At 39.1% G+C, this 25,651-nt stretch overlaps 4 protein-coding genes across 4 annotated transcripts in view; 3 read left to right on the top strand and 1 right to left on the bottom strand.

Moving 5' to 3' along the window:
• gsto2 (glutathione S-transferase omega 2) overlaps nucleotides 1–1,514 on the top strand; it is a 3,439-nt gene extending 1,925 nt beyond the window's left edge. Inside the window, exons 5-7 of the mRNA XM_079842356.1 lie at nucleotides 256–357; nucleotides 449–555; nucleotides 914–1,514. Coding sequence (XP_079698482.1) covers nucleotides 256–357; nucleotides 449–555; nucleotides 914–1,064 — 360 coding nt within the window. The 3' untranslated portion in view covers nucleotides 1,065–1,514. The remainder of the gene's footprint in view (nucleotides 1–255; nucleotides 358–448; nucleotides 556–913) is intronic.
• Nucleotides 1,515–3,151: 1,637 nt separating this feature from the next.
• Nucleotides 3,152–7,318, bottom strand: itprip (inositol 1,4,5-trisphosphate receptor interacting protein). Its single transcript, XM_079842355.1, has 2 exons — nucleotides 7,191–7,318; nucleotides 3,152–5,617 (listed from the first exon to the last, which is right to left on the bottom strand). The coding sequence occupies exon 2, from the start codon at nucleotides 5,601–5,603 to the stop codon at nucleotides 3,993–3,995; it is 1,611 nt and encodes a 536-aa protein (XP_079698481.1). The 5' UTR covers nucleotides 5,604–5,617; nucleotides 7,191–7,318; the 3' UTR covers nucleotides 3,152–3,992.
• Nucleotides 7,319–8,163: 845 nt separating this feature from the next.
• On the top strand, nucleotides 8,164–10,517 carry calhm3 (calcium homeostasis modulator 3). The gene is made up of 3 exons (XM_079842354.1): nucleotides 8,164–8,679; nucleotides 8,988–9,243; nucleotides 9,483–10,517. Exons 1-3 carry the CDS (start codon nucleotides 8,393–8,395, stop codon nucleotides 9,933–9,935), a joined length of 996 nt encoding a protein of 331 aa, XP_079698480.1. The 5' UTR covers nucleotides 8,164–8,392; the 3' UTR covers nucleotides 9,936–10,517.
• Nucleotides 10,518–10,936: 419 nt separating this feature from the next.
• Nucleotides 10,937–23,735, top strand: calhm1a (calcium homeostasis modulator 1a; the record flags this gene model as incomplete). The annotated part of the gene is made up of 2 exons (XM_079842232.1): nucleotides 10,937–11,485; nucleotides 23,235–23,735. 2 exons carry the CDS (start codon nucleotides 10,937–10,939, stop codon nucleotides 23,733–23,735), a joined length of 1,050 nt encoding a protein of 349 aa, XP_079698358.1.
• Nucleotides 23,736–25,651: the final 1,916 nt, after the last annotated feature.

Here is a 25,651-nt window from a genome sequence, read left to right as displayed (position 1 = left end):
GCCTGTAGAAACAGCTGAATTAAATATGGTCCTCCATCAGAAAACTCCTCATAATCAGGAAATAAAATATAAAAATTTACTCCTAAAATAAATATCAAAGTCTTGATATTAACTTTGTATTATAAGTTAAGTAAACCCCAACAACTAAGAAGGTAAATCCATAACTGCTCCGAAGCATTACTTGTGTATAATCATATTCACTTTCTATTTAATTACATTTCTGCATACATTAATGGAAATTCATACTCATTTCAGGTGGTTCCATACTTCTATAAGATCTCTATGGGCAAGAAAAAGGGAGAGGACGTCTCAACAGCTGAAGTTGAATTTACAGAAAAACTCTCCCAATTAAATGAGGTACTGAAATACCTTCACTTTCTTAAAATACAGTTTTTACTGTTATTTTATTAACTTCTAAATGCTTTCTTTTTTTATATCTTTTTTTCAGACTCTGGTGAAAAGGAAGACCAAATATTTTGGGGGCGATTCAGTTACAATGATTGACTACTTGATCTGGCCATGGTTTGAGAGGGCGGAGATGATGAGTGTGAAGCAGTATGTTTTTTTATTTATTTTTTATTAGTGCATATATGAAATGTATAGTAAAAATGCAGATAAAAAAATAAAGCCATTGTACCTGACGGCAAGAGGGATAGTGTGCTGAGTCATGGAGGTTAAGTCAAACAGCTTTGCAAACAGTGATGAATGACTGAGATTAGTAAAGGTAGGGCTTTGGTTCCAAGTTTCAACTGGAACGAAAAGCCTTTCGCTTCAGTAAACTTTGTGCACACAAGAAAAAACAAAAAAAACACCTGTTGTCAAGTAAAATGTATGTGAATATATGTCTCTTGTATATATCTCCAAAGTATAACTGGCTTGTACATCTAAAAGTATATCTCTTTTCATGTTCCAGTTGTTTGGCCAACACTCCGGAGTTAAGAAAGTGGATTGAATGCATGCTCGAGGATCCTGTCATTAAAGCCACCATGTTCAGCACAGAAGATCACAAGGTGTTCTTCAACAGCTACATGGATGGAAAACCTAATTATGATCATGGTTTATAGAGTAAAACGGGATAATATCTGTCCATCTATGTGTGGAATTTTCATCATTACTCTATTTTTAATACTGAATTTACAGCAAACGGGTGTAAATGACACCTTTTTATAACAAGTATATTAATGTTTGTCATTTATGAATATAAATAAAGCAAATGTACAAAAAACAAAATCATGGGGACAACATGTATCCTTGTGTTTCTCTATATATTACCAGTTTTCTCTTTGGTGAAAAATGAAATGCCACTGAGCCATGCAGTGCATGTCGTGAGGTTGCAAAACATTGCTTCCTGAAAGGGGAAACTGCATAAAAGTTACTCTAGTGCATTTCCGTTTTTTTAAACAAGGTTTTAAAATGGTGATAGTTAGAAACAGGTAAACCAGTAAAACTGGCACCCTGCTGCTGTATTGACTGATAAAAAAAATAAACAGATTTCTATCTTAAAATCTAAGCAGTCCATTGTACAGGAAAACTTGTGAAACCGCTTTGCTTGGGCATGTATACGTCACTGTGCACCATTTTTAGTTGTTCAATTGAGGTGCTTGCTGCTCATACTTGTTTAGAAATTTCAATAATCCCTTAAATGTTGGCACTTGGCACATAATATCGTAACTGATATAATATGGTTAAAGTACATGATATACCGTCATTTGTAATAACCCATGGTTCAAAGATCCTGAATCAGCTGCCAGATCGATGATGAATAATAAGAGGGTATTTCTTCAACTATGTCAAGCCTACTTTTGGCCCTGTGCACTTTATAAGGTCCTATTATACGCACAACCGGCTCAACGTCATAGAATGTCTCTGAACAGATTCACGCCCACTTTTAGGCGGAAATAAACTAGACTCCCATAGACTTCAATACAAAATAGCGGCACAAAACAACGTCCGTACACAGCCGGCAGGCTTGAATAACTTAAGAAATCACCAATATTAAACATGTCAAGCCTAGAAGCCTAAGCCTGCCTGCCTGCCATAGATCGTGACAGATACATCTACAGTACACACTTAATTTGGTCAATTTAAAACTTTATGTCCCTTCATTCTCCCACTGTCAAATTGGTGTAACAACTCCACCCAGTGGCCAGAGGACATTTACTCGTACCTCATCGAGTCACCAGGTAACGTTAAAGGGGCTATATGCGTTTTTCTGAAATTTAAACTCGCAACTGACACCTGTGGCCAAAAAACAGAACTGCTCTCATTTTCTGCTCGCTCTCGCAGCGGTGGTGACGTCACATCCGCAGACAGCGCGGGAAAAGACGACCCGCCAGAAAATAGGAAAAATAGGATACAGGCTTATAGGTGCACCCACTGTGAGCGGACAAGGTGTCAGTATGCTCATCAGGAGATGTTTGAGTCATAAATGGTAAAATAAAAAGGCTATTGTTACGTTTATTTTGGGGAAAAAGTTGCATATAGCCCCTTTAAGCCAGTGAATGATTTAACTTCGTTTTTGAATCAAGAAGTACGGATGATACTGTCGGAAGCTAAGTCAGGCTAGTTGTATGGCTGGACAGAAAAGTGCACTCAGTACTTTAAAGACATAATATATTAATTTAAAGATGTTTACCTGCAAAAACGAAGTGAAATCATTCACTTGTTATACCAATTTGACGCTGGGAGAATGAAGGGACATATTTTTAAATTGACCAAATTAAGTGTGTGGATGTATCTTTCACGTTCTATGGCAGGCAGGCTGGACATATAATAACTTGACAATCTTAGTGATTTCTTAAAGGGAGTTCACCCAAAAATGAAAATTAGCCCAGTTTGTAACTATATAACTTTGGTATAAAAATTTTAATATGAATATTTTTCTTACACAAACGCGTCGATTCGCTTCAGAAGGCCTTTAACACCCCGGAGCCGCGTGGAGCACGTTATTTGACGGACAGATGCACTTTTTATGGACTTCAAAAACAGCAACTATGAATCAAATGCTTAATTTACCTCGACTTTCGTAATATAACTCCGATTTTATTCGTCTGAAAGAAGAATGTCATATACACCAAGGATGACTTGAGGCTGAGTAAATTATGGGCTAATTTTCATTTTTGGGTGAACTATCCCTAAGTTATTCGCCTGCCGGTGCCGGCTGTGTACTGACGAAGTTAACTGAAGTTCACTGACATTTAAATGGAAGCTTGTTTCCACCGAAGAATAAAAAAAATACAAAAGCTATTTGCAGATTTTTCTCACAATTCTGATGCTTTTTTTCTTTCTTGCAATGGCATGTTTAGCCTATATCCCGCAACTCTGACTTGTAAAATATAAATTCATCTCAATTCCCAATTATAAACTCAAAACGGCACGTTTTAATATAAACTCACAATTGCAAGTTGAAAAAAAATAATAAACTCACAATTCTTAGACTTGAAAAATATAAACACTCCCAAGCCTGCTCGATCGCAAGTTGAAAAAGAAAATGTCCGAATTGTGAGCAAACTTTTTTCCCTCAGAATTGTACTTTAAAACTTGCAATTGTGAGTTAATATCTCCAAATTCAGATTTGTTTAAAAAGTCAGAATTAAGGGATTTAAATGCCATGTGAGAGAAAAAAAGTCATTTTGAGAAATAAACTTGCATTCGTGACAATTTCTCAGAATTGTGAGTTTATGTCTCACAATTGGGGCAGTCGTGACCAAATGTTTAGAGTGTCTGACTTATTCTCAGTACCAGCAATAAATGACTGAGGTGCCCTTAAACAAGGCACCTACTAACCCCCAATCGCTCCCCAGCTATTAAAATGTTTAAACCTGGTCCTCTGGGATATAAAAAAGTGCCTATAGTTGAAGAAACACCAAAATATCATAATAGCATCAGTAACAGTCAGTGCTTAACATATAGTTACATTCAAGGTGCATAACGTCATGATGTAATTAGGCTGTAGAAATCCCCTTCACTCAAAGCCAGAGCAGCGAATAAGTCTACGTCTGGTCTGTTGAGCTGAAGTCATGTCTCACATGACCATTAGAAAAGTGAGGGGTATATTCCTGAACAAGCACAGATGTATTTCTGACCATCTCCAGAAAATGCTTCTCCATTTTGGCATATACGTGCCTCTGCAACACAAGAGGTCTAAACAGGTTCATCGGCTCTGCAGAGCGGATTATTTTGGGAACCAGAATTTCAACTGGGATCCGAGGGTTCCCAACAACGACGTGATAGAGTCTCTTTTCCTCCAAGCTTTTCTGAAGGAAGCTGAGCAGATCTCGTAATCTGTGATCAAGATTCTCCGGCTGCCACATCGCAAGACGTTTACTCAACAGCAGATGCAAGAGCGCCGTCTTTATATGGTAATTAGAAAAAGCGCTTCTCCCAGTCAAAGCCGTCTGCTTTTTGTGCAAGAAAGAAACTATCTGAAGACAATGAATGTGACACGAGTTGGTAGGAAGTGTTTTCGATAGGTATTTAAGAAGATTTCTTTCATAAACGGTTAGTGAGAGTTGCCAGTGAATGTCTGAGGAGTTACTAGTGTCAGATGGGAAATGAGAGATGAGGTAAGCATCCGTTTCCTCAAACTGAACGGCAGGGGTAACGTTCAGAACGACAGTCTTTCCAGACCTAAATCTGATTTTAAGGGCTCCGGGGAAGTCCAGGTTCTGAAATGCCAGCTCAAAATCGTACTTATGAGAGATCTGGCTCCATGCTTTCGTCACTGAGATCTGAAACCATCTCATGATCTGATCTTTCGACAAATACGTGGTGTTCCTTGCACAGAGGAGCTCCACCAAAGTGTGTTCCTCAAGCTTTTCACACTCATTTCCATTGTGAAGCAGACACAGCATATCATCACCCAGATTGGTTGAGCCACAGAGACAGTCTGTGCCATTTTTTACGAGTTTAATCCTTCCACATCCTTGCAGGTCCAGTGGGATTTCAGAGGTGGGGTCGCACCAGAGCTGAAACTGGAACCTGAATGGCTGGGGTGGAGAAAAAGGCACAATAAGGTCACATGTAGGAGGTTTAGACACCCTCCAGGACTCAAACATACTGCCTATGCCGACAAAGTCCTCGACTTCCAGGTCAGCTTCTCGATCGCAAACACTTCTCAAAGCCTCGAGCAAATCATCTGCGAAGCCTTCGATAAACTCCCGCACTCTCCCGCTCTCGTGGATAAAAGGATGGAAGCGGGTCTTGCAGAAGTTATTTAGGACACCTTTATCTAAGGCTACAGTTTTAGCACTGATATATCCGCCACTGGAATCTCCGTCTTCGTCTTCCACGGGGTCTGGAATTTCAGCAGGGATCATATCCTGCCTGCAAACCTCAATTGTGAAGAACATGACAAGGCAGAGGGCGCTCCAAAAGTACCAGCCGTAACTGTCCTGATCACCAATCGGAGCTGTATCTGCTTGTGAGATCTCCTGCTCCAGGCGCTTCTGTTCGGCCTCCAGGTTCTTCTGGTGCTCTTTCATTCGGGCCAGAAGATCATCGTCTTGCTCAGGGATGGTGGTGTTCTCATTAGGGAAGAGCAGAGGGTGGTTGAGGATAGCGGCTACTACCACCATGCAAACCCGTGTAATAGCACCTTGCATCCTTTACTGTACGCCTGGGAAAACACATTTTTGGATTACTGTTAGCTTATTGAAAGGAAACACACCTTCTACCTTTTGCAAAAACATGTTATCATCAGAGTGCTATTTCTGAACTGTGATAGAAAGGACTGTCCTGCATTGGGGAAGGAAGTCAGATAACCTTTGTCAAACAACATCAATTAAACCAGCCAGATAACTGTACGCAGTTAAAAGTATCCACTAGAAACAACTGATTTATATATTCTTTTTTTCTTCCTACAAATATTAATATCAGGGGGGCAAATCTACTTAATCTGATCTATGCAAAGAACTGAAATTTTGCCTTTTGGAAGGAACCTCATATACACTGAGGAGGAAGTTATGTAATCGGTTTATTTATGGTGTGGCACTTGGAGTCTGAGTGACTCTTGGAATGAGGCGGATAAAATTCCATATACAAACTGCGAGCTACTGACACATTCCACGGTTCCATTTAGAGTTGTCAATCTATTGAAGCTACTTTTACTCGACTAATCAATTGTGGCATTTTATTTGGACCCTTTCTACAGCATGGTGAGAAGGTAAGCAAATACTCTCATTTTTTTCCCCAAACAACAACAAAAAAACTGTTTACAGCATTCATAAAGCTTACTGATATTGCTCAGGTTATTATGAGAAAAAAATTTAAACAAATATTTATCTTTAATAAATTGGAGTGTTTGACCATGATTTTTTCTTAAAAACACAAAATTGCAAACTCACAAATATCAGTCTTTTAAACAGTATTTCCGCATGTTTTTGATAACAGGTTGCAAAAATGCAAGCCGCACACAGAAAAAAATAGAAGATCAATCAGCTAATAAAAAAAAGTTACTTTGACCTCACAAGGATTTCTGAAGGTTGAGCACTAAGGAGGTTTACATTTTTCAACTACTTTTTGTTTTCTGCTTAGGCCCTATTTATAACCTTAGGCTATATCCATTCAACTTGGCGATTTTTTTGTTACAATAAAAACAAATTAATGAATGCCCATGTGGAACTGCATCATATCCCAAGTTAAACAGCACAAAATAACAAAACAAAAAACGAGAACAAAAGTTTCTGAATAGTTTGCATAATGACAACATTGGAAGTTGACTCATAGCCTACTAATAAAGCTCAAGTAAAGACTTTAATTTGGGAAATTGGTGTGGCGCTGCAAAGATTCCCACAATACACAATCACTAAAAGGACGGAGTCTGGACAACAACTATTTGTGATCACAGATATAGCAAATATGATATAGGCTATTTACAGACAGGAAGACTTGTTAACACGTGACTGGAATGATTAAAGTCAGTTTGTCCGTGAGAAGAATACGACTGAAACTTATAGAGGGCGGTGACTAGACTTACTTAAAGGCAGAGCATTTGATACAACGTCTCTTTTACATCAAGTTTTTTTTTAATTTTTGACTTCTTAACATGTTTTACAAGACTACTGTGGTGTATTTTAATTTGTATCACAATTACGGTGTCTTAAATAATCTATAAAACAGCAGACGGCCACCACTCGCGCCTAATCTTTGTTTTAAACCAAGAATAGAAATAGAATAGAAAAATAACTTACACCCTGATCCAAGAGTTAAAGTCCAGCGTTGTTCATTGTCTCAGAATAATACTGAACCGACACAAGAGAAAGCGCTGCAGTACCGTTATTCTTCTGTTTCCTCATCTGCTCGATACTCGTGAAACTGCTCTCACATCCAGGAAGTGACCAAAGTGGCCGTTTTCGCTCCTCTATAAAAAGCACGTGGGTCAGCCCTGTTCTTGAGTCAACATGTAGCCTAATACACGTTCACATACGCACACACTTCATTCTCCGGGGTGGTGAAACCATTAAAACTTTTTTCTAAACCCGAGTTTTCACTATGCTTCATTTCCACAGGTAGCATATTAAATAATATTATGTGCATGTATTGTTCACTGGGGATGTAGGCATGCAATTACAAAAATAAAAAGGTTTCTACATGTGACCCTCTTTAGGATTAAAACAATGTTATATGATATGCGAGTCGATTATTACATTAGGTATTCAAACGGGGTTTTCGACGAGCCATTTACGTTGTTAATCCAGCTCTTTGGTAAAGATGTGCAGCTGCGCAGTGACCTACGAAGGACAAATAAATCCACACGAGGTCGCTGTCTCACCAAAGTTCAGGAGCCTATACAATAATACACACTTAGGCCTACCTACAATATGTTTAGACATGAGAGTCTCAAATAACCACCTTTTGTCCATTGCAATCATCCGTTGGTAAAATGGTTTTAAATTTAATTTCAGCTTTATTTTCAACGTTATTTACGGTTCAACGTCAATCCATCCATGCCACAAACTGCTCCTATATCCTCTGTATAAAAAATACTAAATATATAAACATGAAAATATATATGAAACATTTTCCTCATCCGACTATTGAAAGGGAGTTCAATTAAACAACGAAGAAAAGCAAACCCGTTTAAAGCAGTTTTAATGTCAGGAATTCGTGGTGTTTTTGTCCATTTGGGTGTGACCAAAGGGAGCTTACAGGTGCGCGCGCCCTACTCGTGAACTCATCATCGCAGTTCAGCACGCAAGTGTTTTCGAGAGATGCGTTAAACATTCGTTTCCACGTGATCCAGATCATTATATTTAATTTTCGTTGGCTTTTTTCGCGTTTTTGTGCGCAGACTTGAACAGCACACATTGCAGAACAGCGAATTCTGTGGTCATTGTCAGATAAGTAGCCTACATTTGCCTCTTATAGCTAACGTAAAAAAAGACTGTAACTAATGGATCGTTTAAAGTTAGTGCTACAATATTTCCAGTCAAATTCTGAGTCCATTTCCAATGGTATCTGTATAATATTGTCATTGATAAGCGTCAAGTTGTATACAAGTTTTGATTTCAACTGCCCCTGTTTACCGCAGTACAATAAGATGTACTCGATGGGGGTCATGTTCGTCCCCCCAGTTATATTTTTGCTTTTGGGAGTGTTAGTTAATCGTCATACAGGGGTGCTGATGGAAGAGTGGGCCAGACCCCTAGGCAATAGGACAAAAAATCCAGCAGTGGTAAAGTAAGTTTGAAGCCAAACAATATTAGGTAACACTTTATTTTGCAGTTTCCTTGTTACATATTTTACATGTAGGCTACTTACCATAGTAATAACAGTAAATTATGCATAATTACATGCAACTAACCCTCAATCAAACACTAATCCTATAACCTTATAGTAAGTACATGCAGTTAATTAATATTATTTAGTAGGCTACTTTAATATAGAATTACACTGTAACTAAAATAAAGTGTAACCCAATATTATTTGACTAAATCATATTTATAATGATGATACAAAAATATTTAAATATATAATTTTTCTCCCAGATTTCTGCTGTCATCAATGATGCAACGGGCCCTTCTGGCCCCCATGGTCTGGATTCTGATGTCACTCTTGGATGGAAAATGTTTCATCTGTGCATTTAGTATGAATGTAGACCCTAAATATTTTACAGGAATACCTAACAGCACCGGCCTAGAACTAATCAAGATCATGGCTAAGGTTCCTTGCAAAGAAGACATCATCTTCAGAGACAGCAGTTTCCGGAAAGCTGTATCACGCTATGTGCGTTGTTATTCTCAAGTAAGTGTATTCTCACATTTTTTCAAAGCTTAGGCAACATAGTGTACATAGTCTTTAGTCACTGAACCATGATATATCAATGTCGTTTTTGACTTGATAGTTGCTAAGAAAGATTGAGCTGTTCAAAGTTGACAGAAACAGGACCTTTAGCAAATCTGTAGGTGGTTAAAATCCTTTCATGCTTTGCATAACCTCATGATTCATCTTTTCTTCTTGTACAATTGATCTTTTATCCTAAGGCAGTAGGTTGGTCAATCCTCCTCTTGTTGATTTTCTTGGGTGCTGTTGGTCGCGTCATCAAGCCGTGCTTCAATCACGCAACTTTTCTTCAAACTCGTTACTGGAGCAATTATCTGGACATTGAGCAGAAGCTCTTCGATGAGACCTGTGTCCTTCATGCCAGAGATTTTGCCAGAAAATGCGTGATGCAGTTCTTTGAGAACATGCGAGAAGATGGGACTGTGAGACTGCCTCTCTCAAGTGCGATCAGATCCAGCGCAATCCGTAGTGAATTTGAAGAGGAAGAAGAGGATCGTCTGCATGGTATAACCAGACAAGACCAGGTGGATCATTTGCTGCAAACCTGGTACGAGTGCAAACCAGAACTGGATGTGACCAAGATGGCCTATAAGCCCAAAGTATGTATCACTTGGGAAGATCACAATGGAAAGGCATTGTTCTCTGATGTGTAGCATTGACAAAAACATATGTTACCTCCCAAGTATGCGGATTCATGCAAATACGTGATGTTATGTTAATAAAGATAATAAAGAAAAAATTGTAATAAATTGAGGACTAATTAAATGATGATTTTTTTATTCAGAGGCAAAAGCTTGCATGCTGGTTTATATATGTTATGTATTCATCAATGTTTCAAAGGACCCTTAGTCTGGATTCCGATGCTATTGCTGGATGGAGAATGTTTAATCTGCATATGAATGTAGAACCCAAAGATTTTTAACTGTTACTGTCAGATTATTATCAATTCAGAAAGCCTTGTCTTAACCCTTTTTCGAGAGCTTGCATTCTGGTGCATTTGAATATGCTGGGATTTAGTTTGTGTAATTTTTGCATGTCTCCTACCACACACATTACACAACAACCTCATGGATATGGCTTGTATGCAAATGACTGCAGAACCTTGGCAACACCTGAAAAAAGATATATGTGTATTGTTTATGTATATGTCTGTATGTGTTGTATATTAATAATATTATTTAATATAAATCAATAAAAACATGTTCATCATTTTAGCTCGGTGACAGACCACTGACAACAAATTCTGTATTTGTATATTCTATAATAGCCTATATTATCTTGAAAATTTGCCTTGAATACAGATTTTCAGTAAAATCTATTTTGTCCTTTAGTTAGGCCAATGTATATGGTTGACAGACAGGCAACACTTTAAGCTATGACTGGACAATATGAGAACAAATATCACACCCATCTCAGAGCCTCTAAAGGAGGGGCCTGTCACTCTTGTGTATCGATGCATTAAGGCCACAAGGTGAACGTTTCATCACATTGGAATCATCGCTGCTCAAGCAGTCTTGCTCTCTTTTTTCTCTGACAAGATAGAGTAAGTCTTTGATTATTCAAATAAAAGGTTGTATTTATTATTACTTGCCTGTAGGCTACTATAATCTTTGCTGTAATATTTTGCTCTAAAAGGTGAACTCCCTGACTGAAAATGGATAAGTTTCGGATTATGGTCCAGTTTTTGCAAGCCAACCAAGAGTCCTTCATGAATGGCATCTGTGGGATCATGGCTCTGGCAAGTGCTCAAATGTATTCCTCTTTTGAGTTCACCTGCCCATGCCTTCCAGATTACAATTATGCGTATGGAATCGGCATTCTAATCGTGCCACCAATATGGTTCTTTTTACTTGGATATGTACTTAACAACAACATATCAGTGTTAACTGAAGAATGGAAGAGACCAATTGGGAAGCGCAGAAAAGATCCAGCGGTTTTGCGCTACATGTTCAGCTCCATGACGCAGCGCGCTCTCATCGCTCCAGCCGTATGGGTAGCAGTAACTTTGATGGATGGCAAGAGCTTTTTGTGCGCTTTCAGCGCCACAACGGATTTATCCGTGTTCGTCAACGAGTCCTTTCAAAGTTTACCCCAAAAAGAACTTATGAAATTTCAAGCAAGGATTCCGTGCAAAGACGTGTATGATGGGCAAGAGATTATCTCCAGAGAAGCGGCCTCTAGGTATATTCGCTGTTTGTCACAGGTAGGCTAATGCCTGTTTCTAAACTTGATGTGTACATGGGGTTTTCAAATTAGGCATACTTTTACCTATTACAATTAACGCGGGGTAAAGCAATGTTTCACCCTTGGAATTTTGAAAGAGGGTAGCAGATGGGTTATGAATTAATGTCATATTAATTATATGCACCGCTAGAGAGCTCATGGTACCCGTCCACCTTTTAAGCGGAAGTTTTTGTTTGTTTTTGGATTTATATTTCCAATAGGGCTTTTAAAAAAGACTCAGTTAAAGCTTTATGAGTCATGAACCAAGCCATAAGCTACGAGGTGAACCACACTAATACAAACTTGTATTTAGTGCATCAGTAGCTAGGCTCAGTGTATTCACTTTACACCTTGCTACTACCGGGTTGGACCTCCTTTTGCCTTCAGAACTTCCTTAAAGGTGCAGTAAGCGATTACAGAGAATCATTATTGAACACTGACTGTTGATAGTTAAAATCAACCTAAACAAATAGCCTACCATAGATACATAGATGCCTCATTAGCGTCCGTTTCCATAAATACGCATAGACCGTAAAAAAATATGGACGACGGGACTTCATTGACTTCCGCTGACCATAGTTGAAGCTTTCATAGGCCCTCTCACGGCGCTGACATCTTGGGACCGAGTCTGCGCAGTAGCGATCTCGGGACCGGAGTTGCGCAGTAGAGAGCAGGAAGTAGAGGCGCGATTATCAAAAGCCCGCCCAACAGTGGCGTAGGCAGAAAGTTGATGATGGGTGGGCCTCCAATAGTGTGGGTGGGCCGGAATAATTCGCATTACCCCCTTAATTTGGAAGAAAAATCCAAATATCCGACTGAAATTTAGCTAAAAGTATTCCGTAGCCTATATGTTGGACCTTTTATTGTCTATTGTATTTTAATATAGTCAACTTCTACATGTTGATGCCTTCTCAAGCCCCCGTACGAGCTTTGTTTGTAATGTTTGAGCACGACGTGCGGATGGACCGTTTGCAAGGTTGCTTTAAAATTCCGCTATTGCTGTAATAGTGTCACAGAAACTAAATACTGTAAGCACTAAGCTCCGTGCGATCAATCAAAGTGTGGGCGGCTGTAACGTGTAACGCTGTAACCTGATAACTATATCACGAGGAGAAATCACAAATGTCCTGTATCGACAACCTACCAATAATAAACGTGCTCACAAACATTACATGCAAATATATGATTGCCATGCCACGGCGGGCCAGACTAAAAACCTGCCCATAGCTTACCTTGTATGGCTGATGTCTGCTCTAAACAAGTCGGAGTTGGCTGGGTTTTGAATTGAAGATGTTGATGTTTATCACTTATCAGTTAGTTCACTTTCAAACGACAAAAGGGTTATGGTGTCCTGTCATCTTTGTCAAGACGTGTTTCTTTCTTAAACTGTCATAACTTACAGTTTAGCCATTTTTTTTAATGACAAAAAAGGCGCTGCTAGTTGGATTCGATACCGCTTATTGCCGCGAACATAACATTACTACTGGCGTGACGTAACTGAAGAGACTAATTAGCATATTTATATTAATATTAGAATAGAGTTCTAATACATGACAAAATAAATCACATTTAAAATAATTACTGAAGAATTGTTAAACGTTAGAAAATAGTATTATTAAAAAAAAATGATTTCCCTGGATCTGACAGGATGGGCAAGCTGTCAATGTGGGTGGGCCCAGGCCCACCCAGGCCCACCCGTAGCTACGCTATTGCCGCCCACACTCTCGCAGATGCAGAATAATTCATTGTGTTGGTGTGAAATAAACAGTTATGGAAATTTAGAAATTAAAGCTAAAACGCCCAATCTCCTCCCAAAAATCCAGAAAAAAGTCAGTTAGTGCCTCAGTGACAACTTCACTCAGAGAAGCCGTCAATCTCAGCTGTCAATCATGATGTCACACCCCCCGTTTTTATAGCATCAAATAACTCACTAAAACTAAACTTATTTAAAAAATGAACACTTGAAATGTAATTATCGTAATAAAAACGGCCTAAAATGACAGAAACCATCTTTAGGAAACAATTATTTGAAGTGTAATTAAATTGTTTAGAGTGTCTCGCGTCCATTCAAATACATGGAGGGGTGGGGTTTAGGAGCTATACTGGGACCAGCCCCCGGGGGGCGATCGAGGCGCTGAAGCTCCCATTTCTGACAGGAGCACTACAGGCTTGTAAATACGCCTTCCGCCATATTGGAGATGTCCATGAACATTCGAGAGCAAGTTTGAATATGAATGTCTATAAATGAAGTAGACTTCAGCAGATGATTTTGCTATACTAACACAATACAACACGACGAAGGCATCAGCTGACATGACATTAAAGTTACCATAGTAAAAGTAAAAACATTAAAAGCACCATAGTAAAAACATGTAATATTGAGTTAATACAAAAACACAAACCAACACATTCTCACCTGTGAAAGGTTATCCAATTTATTTGGGAATTTAAATCTTGGCGGTTTCACAACCAGAAGCTGCGTTTCAACATTCACAATGTTGTTGATTCTTACTGTGAGTGACGATGCGCTGATCGTTGCGAGATGGCGGGCGCTCTGACATGTCAGAAGCGGTGGAATATGGTATCTACATATACATCTATGCACACAACTCCCTTCATTGCTCCGCCCCCAAAATGCACGAACACACAATGCAAGAGTGGATGTCTCGTCAGCATAGCAGAAGCGAAGCAAAATAAAGCTTTCAGAAAAATAAAGCAAAGCTGACGAACGAACGGCAAGGAAGAACTAAAAATTTGCATATAGTACACAATTACATACAATCAAGAGTTTGTTGTTAGTTGCCAGCAGCACGCACTCAAAACCAATGTTACTCACATATGGAGCAGAAACAACACAACCTCAGAATCTGTTTTCAGGCCGCTTTGGTCTCTCCGCCGCTGGAAAGCTTTTCTAATATTCATGTGGATCCTAAAGCTCTTGCCAGATCAGGGCTGGACTGGGGCTAAAATTCGTCCCTGGCAAACCCAGCCCATCCGGCCCATGAGTTCCCCGTGAATGTTTTTGCTGAGGTTAGGGCCTTAAATTGGAGTAAATAAATAAAACTAGGACAGGGACAAATAATGATGGATATTATCGAATTTACTGCAAATGCAGATAAACTTAGTATTGCACTTTTGTCACTTGAAATACTTTACTGTCCCTTGAAGGGAAATTCGAGATGGACTCAATAGCCAGCCCTTTAACAAACCTGATACATTATATAATTGTACACAATAATCATTCACACCATACATACCATGCACATAAAAATATGTAGAACGTTACTAATCCATATTCAACAATCTGATTGATACGGGCACAAAATAATTTTTAAACCTGTTCAGTTTATAACGGAGAACTCTATACCTTCTCCCGGAGGGTAAGAGTTCATAACATGGATAAAGTACATGAGTTGGGTCACTTAAAATCCTTTTTGCCTCATTTAGAGTGCATTGCAGATACAGAGTCTGAATACTGGGATAGTCTTTCAGTCTGATCATTTTCATCGAAGTTCGAATAATATTCATTATCTTTGATTTTGATTTATCAGAGAGATTACCAAACTAGGAAGACAGGCCATATCTGATGACACTTTCTAGTACAGACTGATAAAAGAGGAACATGATTTTCTTATCAACTCCATTAAACCGCAGTCTTCATAAAAAATACAATCTCTGGTGAAGTCTTTTACACACCCAATCAACATGCGTTGCAGGAATGCAGGAAAGTAAATTTACTGCTTTTAAATTCTAGTCATTCCAAACCTGTATGACTTTCTCTCTTCCGTGAAACACAACTGACAAAAGATATTTTGAAGAATGTTGGCAACCAAACCATAGGCTACCATTGAATATTGTATGGACAAAAAAACAGACTCAAATGATTTTCTTTTATGTTACACAGAAAGAAATTGACATTGGGTGAGTAAACAATCACATTTTTGGGTTGAACTACCCCTTTAAAAAAAACAATAATATTTTTCAAGAGTTATCACCTAATTTATGCAAGACACTGATATCTATCTTTCATGAGGTTCTCATTGAAATAACATTTAGTTAAATTTCATTAGATCTATCAAAAAGTTCATAAAACTTTTAAAGAGAAAAAAGCTTTGTCCTTAATTCATGGGATCCAGGCTTTAAAGCTGTTTTGTTGAATTATCCTTTAATTAACCTAATGACATTTTACCTGAGTTTAACTGTAGGCCAGATTAATTTAACTGTAAGATCATGGTAGTCACAGGTAAAACCATCCTCCTCATTACCATGGGTATACGGTTTCTAAAATAAATAAATAATAATAAACTACTGAACATGTAGAAAATACGAAAACAGCCTCTATAAAAGTGATTTATATTCCGCAATATTTAATGTAAGTAATAATAGCAACATTTTTAATAAATACATTTCTTCCAAAACACCATATTTCTTCACTGGTAGTAGCTGCAAGGAAAATAGGTGTGCAGAGATTCTACTTTTTGCGGTTTCCCATGCGCTCAAATAAAAAAATAGCGCCTAATATGAACACAGTTTATGAATTAGATTAGATTAGATTCAACTTTATTGTCATTACACAAGTACAAGTACAAGGCAACGAAATGCAGTTTAGGTCTAACCAGAAGTGCAATAGCAGCAAGTGCAGGATATACAACGTTTGCATAAGTGCAGGACATGGATATGTACTGAGTATATATAAATATGTCTATAAATAGAGAGATGGTTATTACTATAAACAGAATTTACAGGTGAATATGTACAGTGAATAATATACAGATGGTTAATACTATAAACAGAATTTACAGGTGGATATGTACTATGAATATAATATAATATACAGATGGCTATTACTATAAACAGAATTTTACAGATAGAGGTATACAATGATATGTTAGGCTAAAATGAGGAATATGGCAGTGGATTAAGGTAGTGCAATAAATTATGGACAGAAGCTATCCGAAAAAAAGTGTAAAAGTGCAGTGGAAGTGATTGCATATTACAGTTAGAAGTACGGTGCAAAATACAAATGTAAACAGTAGGTACTGTAAATAACAGTCGGCAGTGCAAATGAGCATAATCCAGTTACGGTGTGGTAGTGCAAAATGAATAAGTAAACAGTTGTTACTGTAATAAAGAGTCGGTAGTGCAAATAACAAAGTGAAGGTGGATGTGAGGTAGGAGAGTTGTCAGTATATGAGGGGAGTGGATCAGCGGGGGTTTGAGTTCAGTAAGGAGACAGCTCTGGGGAAAAAACTGTTCTTAAGTCTGCTGGTCCTGGTCCGGTGGATCCTGAAACGCCTGCCGGAGGGCAGGAGAGAAAACAGTCTGTGGGCTGGGTGCGAGGAGTCCTTGAGGATGCTGCGAGCTCGATGCAGACAGCGTTTCCTCTGGATGTGTTCGATGGCAGGCAGTGGAGTCCCTGTGATGCGCTGGGCAGTTTTCACCACCCGCTGCAGTGCCTTGCGCTCCGCAACAGAGCAGCTCCCATACCACACTGCCACACAGTTGGTCAGGATGCTTTCTATTGCGCAGCGATAGAAGTTCACCAGGATAGCCGAGGAGAGCTGATTCTTCCTCAGTGTCCTCAGGAAGAAGAGGCGCTGGTGAGCCTTCTTGACCAGGCTGGAGGTGTTGGTCGTCCACGACATGTCCGCCGAGATGTGGATCCCCAGGAACTTGAAACTGGAGACACGTTCAACAGCCATTCCATTGATGTGGATGGTGTCGTGTGTGCCTCTTGACTCCTTCCTGAAGTCCACGATGAGCTCCTTCGTTTTGGTGGTGTTGAGGAGCAGGTTATTATCAGCGCACCATGTGGCCAGGTGCTGGATCTCCTCCCTATAGGCAGTCTCATCGTTGTTGCTGATGAGACCAATCACCGTTGTGTCGTCCGCAAACTTGACGATAGAATTAGATCCATACACAGGCTTGCAGTCGGCGGTGAAGAGGGAGTAGAGAAACGGACTTAGCACACAGCCCTGTGGTACACCAGTGTTGAGTGTGATGGATGTGGAGCAGGTGGATCCTGAACGAACATTCTGGGGTCTGTCAGTTAGGAAGTCCAAAATCCAGTTGCACATTGAGGTATTGATGCCCAGGTCTCCAAGTTTGGCTATTAACTTGGTTGGGATGACAGTGTTGAATGCTGAGCTGAAGTCAACAAACAGCATGCGTGCGTAAGTGTTCTTATTGTCCAGGTGAGTGAGCACAGAGTGCAGTGCCATGGAAACGGCATCCTCTGTGCTCCTATTGCTGCGGTAGGCAAACTGGTGTGAGTCCAATGTGGATGGTAGAGAGTCTTTTAGGTGTTCCAGGACCAGCCGCTCAAAGCACTTCATGACGATGGGTGTGAGTGCTACAGGGCGGTAGTCATTAGGGCACCTCGGGTTAGAGTGTTTTGGCACTGGCACAATGGACGTGCGTTTAAAGCATGAAGGTACAGCTGCTTGGGCAAGAGACAGGTTGAAAATGTCTGTAAAAACCTCAGCGAGCTGCTCCGCACATGCCCTGAGAACACGACCAGGGATGTTGTCTGGTCCAGCAGCCTTGTGCGCGCTGATCCGGCTCAGTGACTTGCAGACATCTGTGGAGGAGAGTGTGATTGGTGGGTCAGCTGAGGGTTTGAGCTTGGTGGCAGTTTCTCTGTTGTCTCTTTCAAAACGAGCGTAAAAGTGATTTAGCTCGTTCAGGAAGTTGACATCAGTGGCTGCGGGGGTGGAGTGGGTGGGTTTGTAGTCACTGATGGCCTGGATGCCCTGCCACATGCGTCGAGGGTCAGAGTTGGAAAAGTGACCCTCTATCTTTAGCTTGTAGCAGTGCTTGGCCTTTTTGATGCCCCTCTTCAGGTTTGCTCTGGATGCGCTGTAGGCTTGTGCATCTCCTGATCTGAAGGCAGTATTGCGTGACTTCAGCAGGAGTCGCACTTCCCTGTTCATCCATGGCTTCTGATTTGGGTATGTGGTGATCTGTTTCTGGGTTGTAACACTGTCAATGGTGGTATTGATATGATCCAATACAGAGGAGGTGTAGGAGTCAATGTCCATGTGAGCGCCACTGGTGGCTTGAGAAGCAAACATACTCCAGTCTGTGTGTAGAAACCTTTCCTGGAGTGTGGAATCAACCCCCGCAGGCCACACCTTGATGGTCTTCACTGATGGCTTCACACGGTTGATGAGGGGTGAATATTTGGGGATGAGGAACAAAGAGATGTGGTCTGACTGTCCCAGGTGGGGGAGGGGTGTCGCAACGTAAGCTCCCGCCATGTTTGTGTACACGTGGTCTAAGGTTTTGTTTCCTCTGGTGTGGCAGGAAACATGCTGGTGAAACTTGGGTAGCACTGACTTTAAGTTTGAATGATTAAAGTCACCTGCAACAATAAAAGCAGCTTCCGGGTGATCAGTCTGTTGTTTACTGATGGCTGCATGAAGTTCTTTCATAGCAAGCTTGGCATCAGCATCCGGGGGAATATAGGCTGCAGTTATAATGGTGGAAGTGAACTCTCGAATATGGAGGAGGGGAGGTCTCTCTCGCTTTGGCCTGTCAATTCAGACAATTCAAGACAAACCAATGGGCCGCTGTCCCTGCATGATGGGCCAGTCAGTGGCAACCCCCCCAAAAAAAAACTTGTATCGGCCCCAAAGTGCATCTGCCCACCGGGAAAATGCCCTGTATGCCAGATTACCAGTCCAGCCCTGTGCCAGATCATAACCCTACTTTTCTAGTGATATGCTTCCTTTTGTCTTTTTTAATTTCTCTCAGCCATCTTTCTTTCATCAGTCATTATTCAAATGTCCCTCTTGCTCACTCTTTCTCCTCCCCCATCATGAGTGCATATCCCTTCTACTGCTAATTGGCTACAAGTGGTGCTTGGTAGGGATGTGATGATGAGGTAATTTTCCCACTGGTTAATCGAAATGTGACAACACTGGTAATACCGGTATCATCAGGGTGTGTGTGTTTTACTTTTGAATTAGCGTCCATTCAGGGGCAGCAATTGCTTGAATGGTGGATAATCATTATTATTCTTAATGAAATACACAACAACAAAACAGCACAATAAAAAACTTGCTTATTCTAATGTGACCTCCGAATGCTGCCACCTTCACCATCCAAAGTTTACAGATTGCCTTAATGTTTGCATTTTCGCTCTTAGCATTGGGTTTAAATCCAAAATATTGCCAAATAGGCGCTTTTACATTTCGCTTTGAAACCCAATCTTCCGCCATCGTCCTTTCAGTCAGCTCGCAGGCAGCTCTCTCATCACGAGATGAATGAAATCCTGACACCTGCTACTGATCTGTGCTAGGACTCTCGTTCGACTCACGCTAAGCAGACACATTCAGTTTTTAATTTTAGTGCCTGTTCTCTAACTCTTTTTTTTTTACTAAAAACACTGTTGATAGTTAAAATCAACCCAAACAAACACCATAGACATAGGTGCCTCATTAGCGGCCATTTCCATAAATACGCCGTCCGCCATATTGGAGCGGTCTGTGAACATTCGAGAGCAAATTTAAATGTATGAATATCTATAAATGAAATAGTCTTTTTGCTAAACTAACACAATACAACAAGACGAAGGCGTCAGCTGACAAGACATTTAAAGTTACCATAGTAAAAGTAAAAACATTAAAAGTACTATAGTAAAAACATGTAATATTGAGTTAATACAAAAACACAAACCAACACATTCTCACCTGTGAAAGGTTATCCCATTTCTTCGGGAATTTAAATCTTGGCAGTTTCACAACCAGAAGCATGCGCAATGTTGTTGCATTGTTGATTCTTACTGTGAGTGATGACGTGCTGATCGTTGCAAGATGGCGGGCGCTCTGACGTGTCAGAATCGGTGGAATATGGTATATATGTATACATATCTATGCACACAACTCCCATCATTGCTCCGCCCCAAAATGCATGAACACACAATGCAAGAAAAATAAAGCGAAGCTGACGAACGAACGACAAGGAAGAACAAAAATTTTGTTGTTAGTTTTTCCAGCAGCACGCACTCAAAACCAATGTTACTCACATATGGAGCAGAAACAACACAACAACAAAACAGCACAATAACAAACTCGCTTATACTAAACAGAACTTTTATTAACAAAAGGAATTAGCATGGCAGTGTGTTTGAAGGTGCGTGTAAATAAGAAGTGTCACCTCCGGATAGGGTTGCCAATTTCAGTGTGGCAAAATAAGGGCAGGGCTGGACTGGTAATCTAGCATTCCGGGTATTTTCCCGGTGGGCAGACGCACTTTGGGGCCGATACGCTACGCTGCGTTTCTGCTGCTCTATGAAGTGATGAACGGCACTTTGACTCCTGAATTTTGTTTTATACAATCGTGTGATATGGGAACATACAGGTTATGTGGTGAATCTAACTGAAAACAGCCGCGACCATGTAAATACATGACGAGGTAAATTGGAAAACAGCAATACACACAACTACAAACTTGTCACTCTAGCACAACCACAATTTTCCTTGCAGCTATTAACAGTGAAGAAATATGGTGTTTTGGAAGAAAGTATTTATAAAAATTTTGCTATTATTACTTACATTAAATATTGCACCTTTTTTCACACTTTTATAGCTGTTTTCGTATTTTCTACATGTTTACAATATTTTTTATTACAAATTCAATAGTTTATTATTATTTATTTATTTTAGAAACCATATACCCATGGTAATGAGGAGGATGGTTTTACCTGTGACTACCATGATCTTACAGTTAAATGAATCTGGCCTACAGTTAAACTCAGGTAAAATGTCATTAGGTTAATTAAAGGATAATTCAACAAAACAGCTTTAAAGCCTGGATCCCATGAATTAAGGACAAAGCTTTTTTCCCATTAAATGTTTAATGAACTTTTTAATAGATCTAATGAAATTTAACTAAATGTTATTTCAATGAGAACCTCATGAAAGATAGATATCAGTGTCTTGCATAAATTAGGTGTTAACTCTTGAAAAAATATTATTGTTTTAAAGGGGTAGTTCAACCCCAAAAATTTTTTACTCACCCAATGTCAAATTCTTTCTGTGTAACATAAAAGAAAATCATTTGATTTTGTCCATACAATATTCAATGGTAGCCTATGGTTTGGTTGCCAACATTCTTCAAAATATCTTTTGTCAATTGTGTTTCACGGAAGAGAGAAAGTCATACAGGTTTGGAATGACATGAGGGTGAGTAAATGATGACGTAAATTTACTTTCCTGCATCCTAGCTCAAAATCAGCGCTTTACTGTGTGACAAAAAGTGCAATATTAAGTTTATCTGCATTTGCAGTAAATTTGATAATAACCATCATTATTATTTACTCCAATTTAAGGCCCTAACCTCAGCAAAAACATTCACGGGGAACTCATGGGCCGGACAGGCTGGGTTTTCCAGGGACGAATTTTAGCCCAAGTCCAGCCCTGAATAAGGGACACCCATTCACAACACCCCCATAAAAAAAACAATTGCATCAAGGACTCAAATAAAAAATAAGTCATGAACTGATTATTTCAACAATGACAACTTGACAGTTTTTTAGCATCGCTCCACAACCCCATCTCCTCAACTTTGTTTTAATAAACTCTTAGACGTCAACACAATGCAGTCTAGTTCTAGACTATCTCTATCACGGGGGAAAACTCTAGGTTCGGGCCAAAATTTCAAGCCCTCCTCGGACAGCACGCCAAATATGCATAATCTTTACTCTATTTAATTTGATGTAAGTGTGAACTCATGAAGGAGAAAATGAAGGGAGAAAACGGACTGTTGCACTTTACAACCGTGGCCAAACGTTTTGGCAGTGACATTTTGTGTTTTGCACAGTTTGCTGTTTCTGTATTTGTTGATTATTCTTTCACATGTGAGAATTTCATACGTTTTAAAGACTTTATAGGCAAAAAGAATGAGAGAGTGATTTCTTCTGACGAGAGACTTGTTCACACTTTCCCATGTGCTGATGATTAGTAAAATGATGTAAGCTGGGCATTTTGTGCCAAAAAACAATTAGGGTTTTTGTGAAAAAGTTTTTGAACCAATGAAGCTTTTTGCATTTATTTATTATGCACTCTGCATAATAATCTAGAAACAATGTGAATCAACACCACAACAACTGAAGCAGCAAACTTTACATAACATTTATGTCACTGTCAATACTTCTGGCCATGGAGCTTAGCAACAGACAACCAAAATCAAAATTATAACCAAATCATGAACTGCCTTACCTCTTACCTCATTACATTTTCACAGACTTGTAGAAACTTTCATGCGCTAAGCCTTAGGTTGAAACACAATTTCACGGCATTCGTAACTATTTTACATTCTGGTGAGTTGGTGGCAATTTTTCCTACAATCTGTTTACCCTCACTGACATTTAGGGGTGGAGCTTCATGCTTTTTTCTAAATATCATATGTTTTCATACAAATCACATTGTACAAATTCATACGAAATCGGAATCTCGTAAAAAGGTATGCTTTAATGTCAAACACGCTACCTAGAAAAGAAGAAAAAATTGGAGTTGAGATACTAGAATGTATTTTTATGACTTAAATCAGACATTTTCACAGATACACAAGAGCTTATTAAAACAGGCCCAAGAATAATTATGACCTCAAGGTAAATTACCCAGGAATTTGAAAGGCACGAAAGTGATGTGCGAAATTATGTATGAAATACAATTTGTTTAAATGTGGGCTATATAATGCATTAATCTGTTGTATTTTTTTTTCAGGCCTGTGGATGGACCTTTTTGATGGTAATGACTTTAATAGCCTTCTTGATAAGAGCAATAAGACCTTGTTTTACTCAATCCGCTTTTCTTAAAACCAAATATTGGTCACACTACATTGATACAGAGCGCAAACTATTTGATGAAACTTGCAAAGAGCACGCCAAGAGCTTCGCTAAGGTCTGCATACAGCAATACTTCGAGAGCATCAGTGGTGAAATTATTACACAATTTTCCCTACCTGCAAAGAAAGGGAAAGGTAATAAAGAAGAGGATGGAGAAAAACAGAAGAGTGACGAGGAGAAGCTTCTTGGGGTCCGTAAAGAAGAAGACATGAATAAAGTCCTGTGGAACTGGCACACATGTAAACCCCCATTATTGCTGAATAAACGTGCTGAAAATATGAATGGACATGCGCGCGTGGATACTCACATCATCTCTGATGAGCGCAACACTCAGCAACCTATGAAAAAAACAGCTGTGGCATACTACTCCAAAGTCTGACTTAATGTTTGAATCTTACTTATGAAGAATTGAGTGCTTTAGCAGTACTCGCTGTGAAGATGTTTGTGTTTTGTTATCTAATTTTTATTTATTGCATGTTACTTCCTATTTTATATCCTCCAGAGCAGGGTTCCTCAAACTCGGTCCTGGAAGGCCACTGTCCTGCAGAGTCCAGGTGAGTTTGATCAGGGTTGGAGCTAAACTCTGCAGGACAGTGGCCCTCCAGGACCGAGTTTGAGGAACCCTGCTCCAGAGACTCAGTCGATCAACTATATGTTGTTTGTTACCGTAAATAAATGAGAACTTAAATAATAGGATATCATAGGCTTTTCTGTGATAATGTAAAGTAGCGTGTTAAAGGTATGACCAACATGATAATAATAATAGAAGGATGATGACAATGTTAATGATAAATATGACACCTTTTCATCTCCTTTTAGTTTCGTATGCAACAAATTAAGTCTGACTAAATTTAAGTTATAACTACGTTTAAATTCGGGAGGAGTTTGTCTATCTAATTCCTCAGTTATACCTTAAGGACTTATCAGCAGCTGTTTTTTTTCTGGAATTTAGCCTCACCCACTAATGGCAAGTTTCTATGGCTACTAAGTGATCACAAAACAGATATTGCATCTCTAACTATTAAATATTAAATCCTATCAGAAACTGCATTTTTGGAGGCTTCACTTTAGATCTCATTGCTGTTTGGTTGCAGTTGTCTATTCGTAACTCTTGAGTTTACACCACCTCCGACCTGTATCATAATGAAACTCGGGGTTACATTCGTTTAGAATTGACAAAACCAAACCAATTCAATCAGTCTTTGCTGGTACTATGTTCATCAACTTCCTCTGTTAACTCAGGCAGTGAGATCTTTTACCCAGAACATAACCTGCCCCAGAGCAGGTTAGCCGCGGAGCGTAATTTGCAATGGTGATGAACACCACTAAAAGCCCAAGCCACTTTCATGGTGCCTAAAACCCAGGGTTGGCATAAACTTAACTCAAACATACCTGGCTATAGCCACCAAAATCGGCTTCATACATGGTATAAGCTGCTGGGGGTTTTGAACTATTTATTTATTTATGTTCTTCAGTTTAAAGAAGCAGTATTTATTACTAACTAATTTATATAAATGTTTTCTATACTGTCAAAATTACTCACTAACGAAGATATCTTAAAGCTGTGGTCCTCAGCCAGAGGTCACAAAAACTTACACGAGGGATGCAAGATGAATTAAAATAATTTAAAATGAGACAAAATAAGCTTTAGAATAAGATTTAAACAAAAAAAGTACAAATCAAGTTTTTATTTGTAACGCTTTAGTATAGGGAACGCATATTCACTATTCATTACGACTTCTGCCTTAATAAACTCATAATTTACTGCTTAATAATAGTTAGAAAGGTAGTTGTTGCAGTGGTTAAGTTTGAGTATAGGGTAGGACTAAAGGATGTAGAATATGGTCATGTAGAATAAGGCATTAATATGTGCTTTATAAGTACTAATAAACACCCAATATGCAAGCTAATAAGCAACCAGTTAACAATTAGATTTGTTCCCCATACTAAAGTTTGTCCTTTTATTTAATTCCCCCCTAAACTTTTGGAAATCTAAAATGTAATTATTTTAACTTTTAATTATAATTAGTAGTTTATTTTAATCTATGGTAATTACTAAATTAAAAAGGAGGGAGGGGTGGGCTTTGAATATTCTTGTGGACAAGGTGTGGCATTAGGGTCAAAACCACTGTCTTTAAAGGAACAATGGTATGACTTCAGAACTTACTTGCTCTGCAGACTCTCTGCCTGACATGGGGTATCCGTTTCACAAGTATTTTCATTATCATGAAATGTTCTGTTCTGTTCACTTTGATGCTCCCATTTTGTATGTCTCCTTAATTAAACATACCTAGT

The sequence above is a fragment of the Gobio gobio genome (genome assembly GCF_949357685.1).
Source record: "Gobio gobio genome assembly, chromosome: 18".
Lineage (NCBI taxonomy): Eukaryota > Metazoa > Chordata > Actinopteri > Cypriniformes > Gobionidae > Gobio > Gobio gobio.
This window is presented reverse-complemented; position numbering and strand designations above follow the sequence as displayed.

Coding starts and splice junctions, on each gene's coding strand:
- itprip (XM_079842355.1), bottom strand. CDS start 5,603: ATGCAAGGTGCTATTACACGGGTTTGCATGGTGGTAGTAGCCGCTATC.
- calhm3 (XM_079842354.1), top strand. CDS start 8,393: ATGGATCGTTTAAAGTTAGTGCTACAATATTTCCAGTCAAATTCTGAG. Junction 8,680..8,987: donor AAAAATCCAGCAGTGGTAAA/GTAAGTTTGAAG, acceptor TTTTTCTCCCAG/ATTTCTGCTGTCATCAATGA. Junction 9,244..9,482: donor ATGTGCGTTGTTATTCTCAA/GTAAGTGTATTC, acceptor TTTTATCCTAAG/GCAGTAGGTTGGTCAATCCT.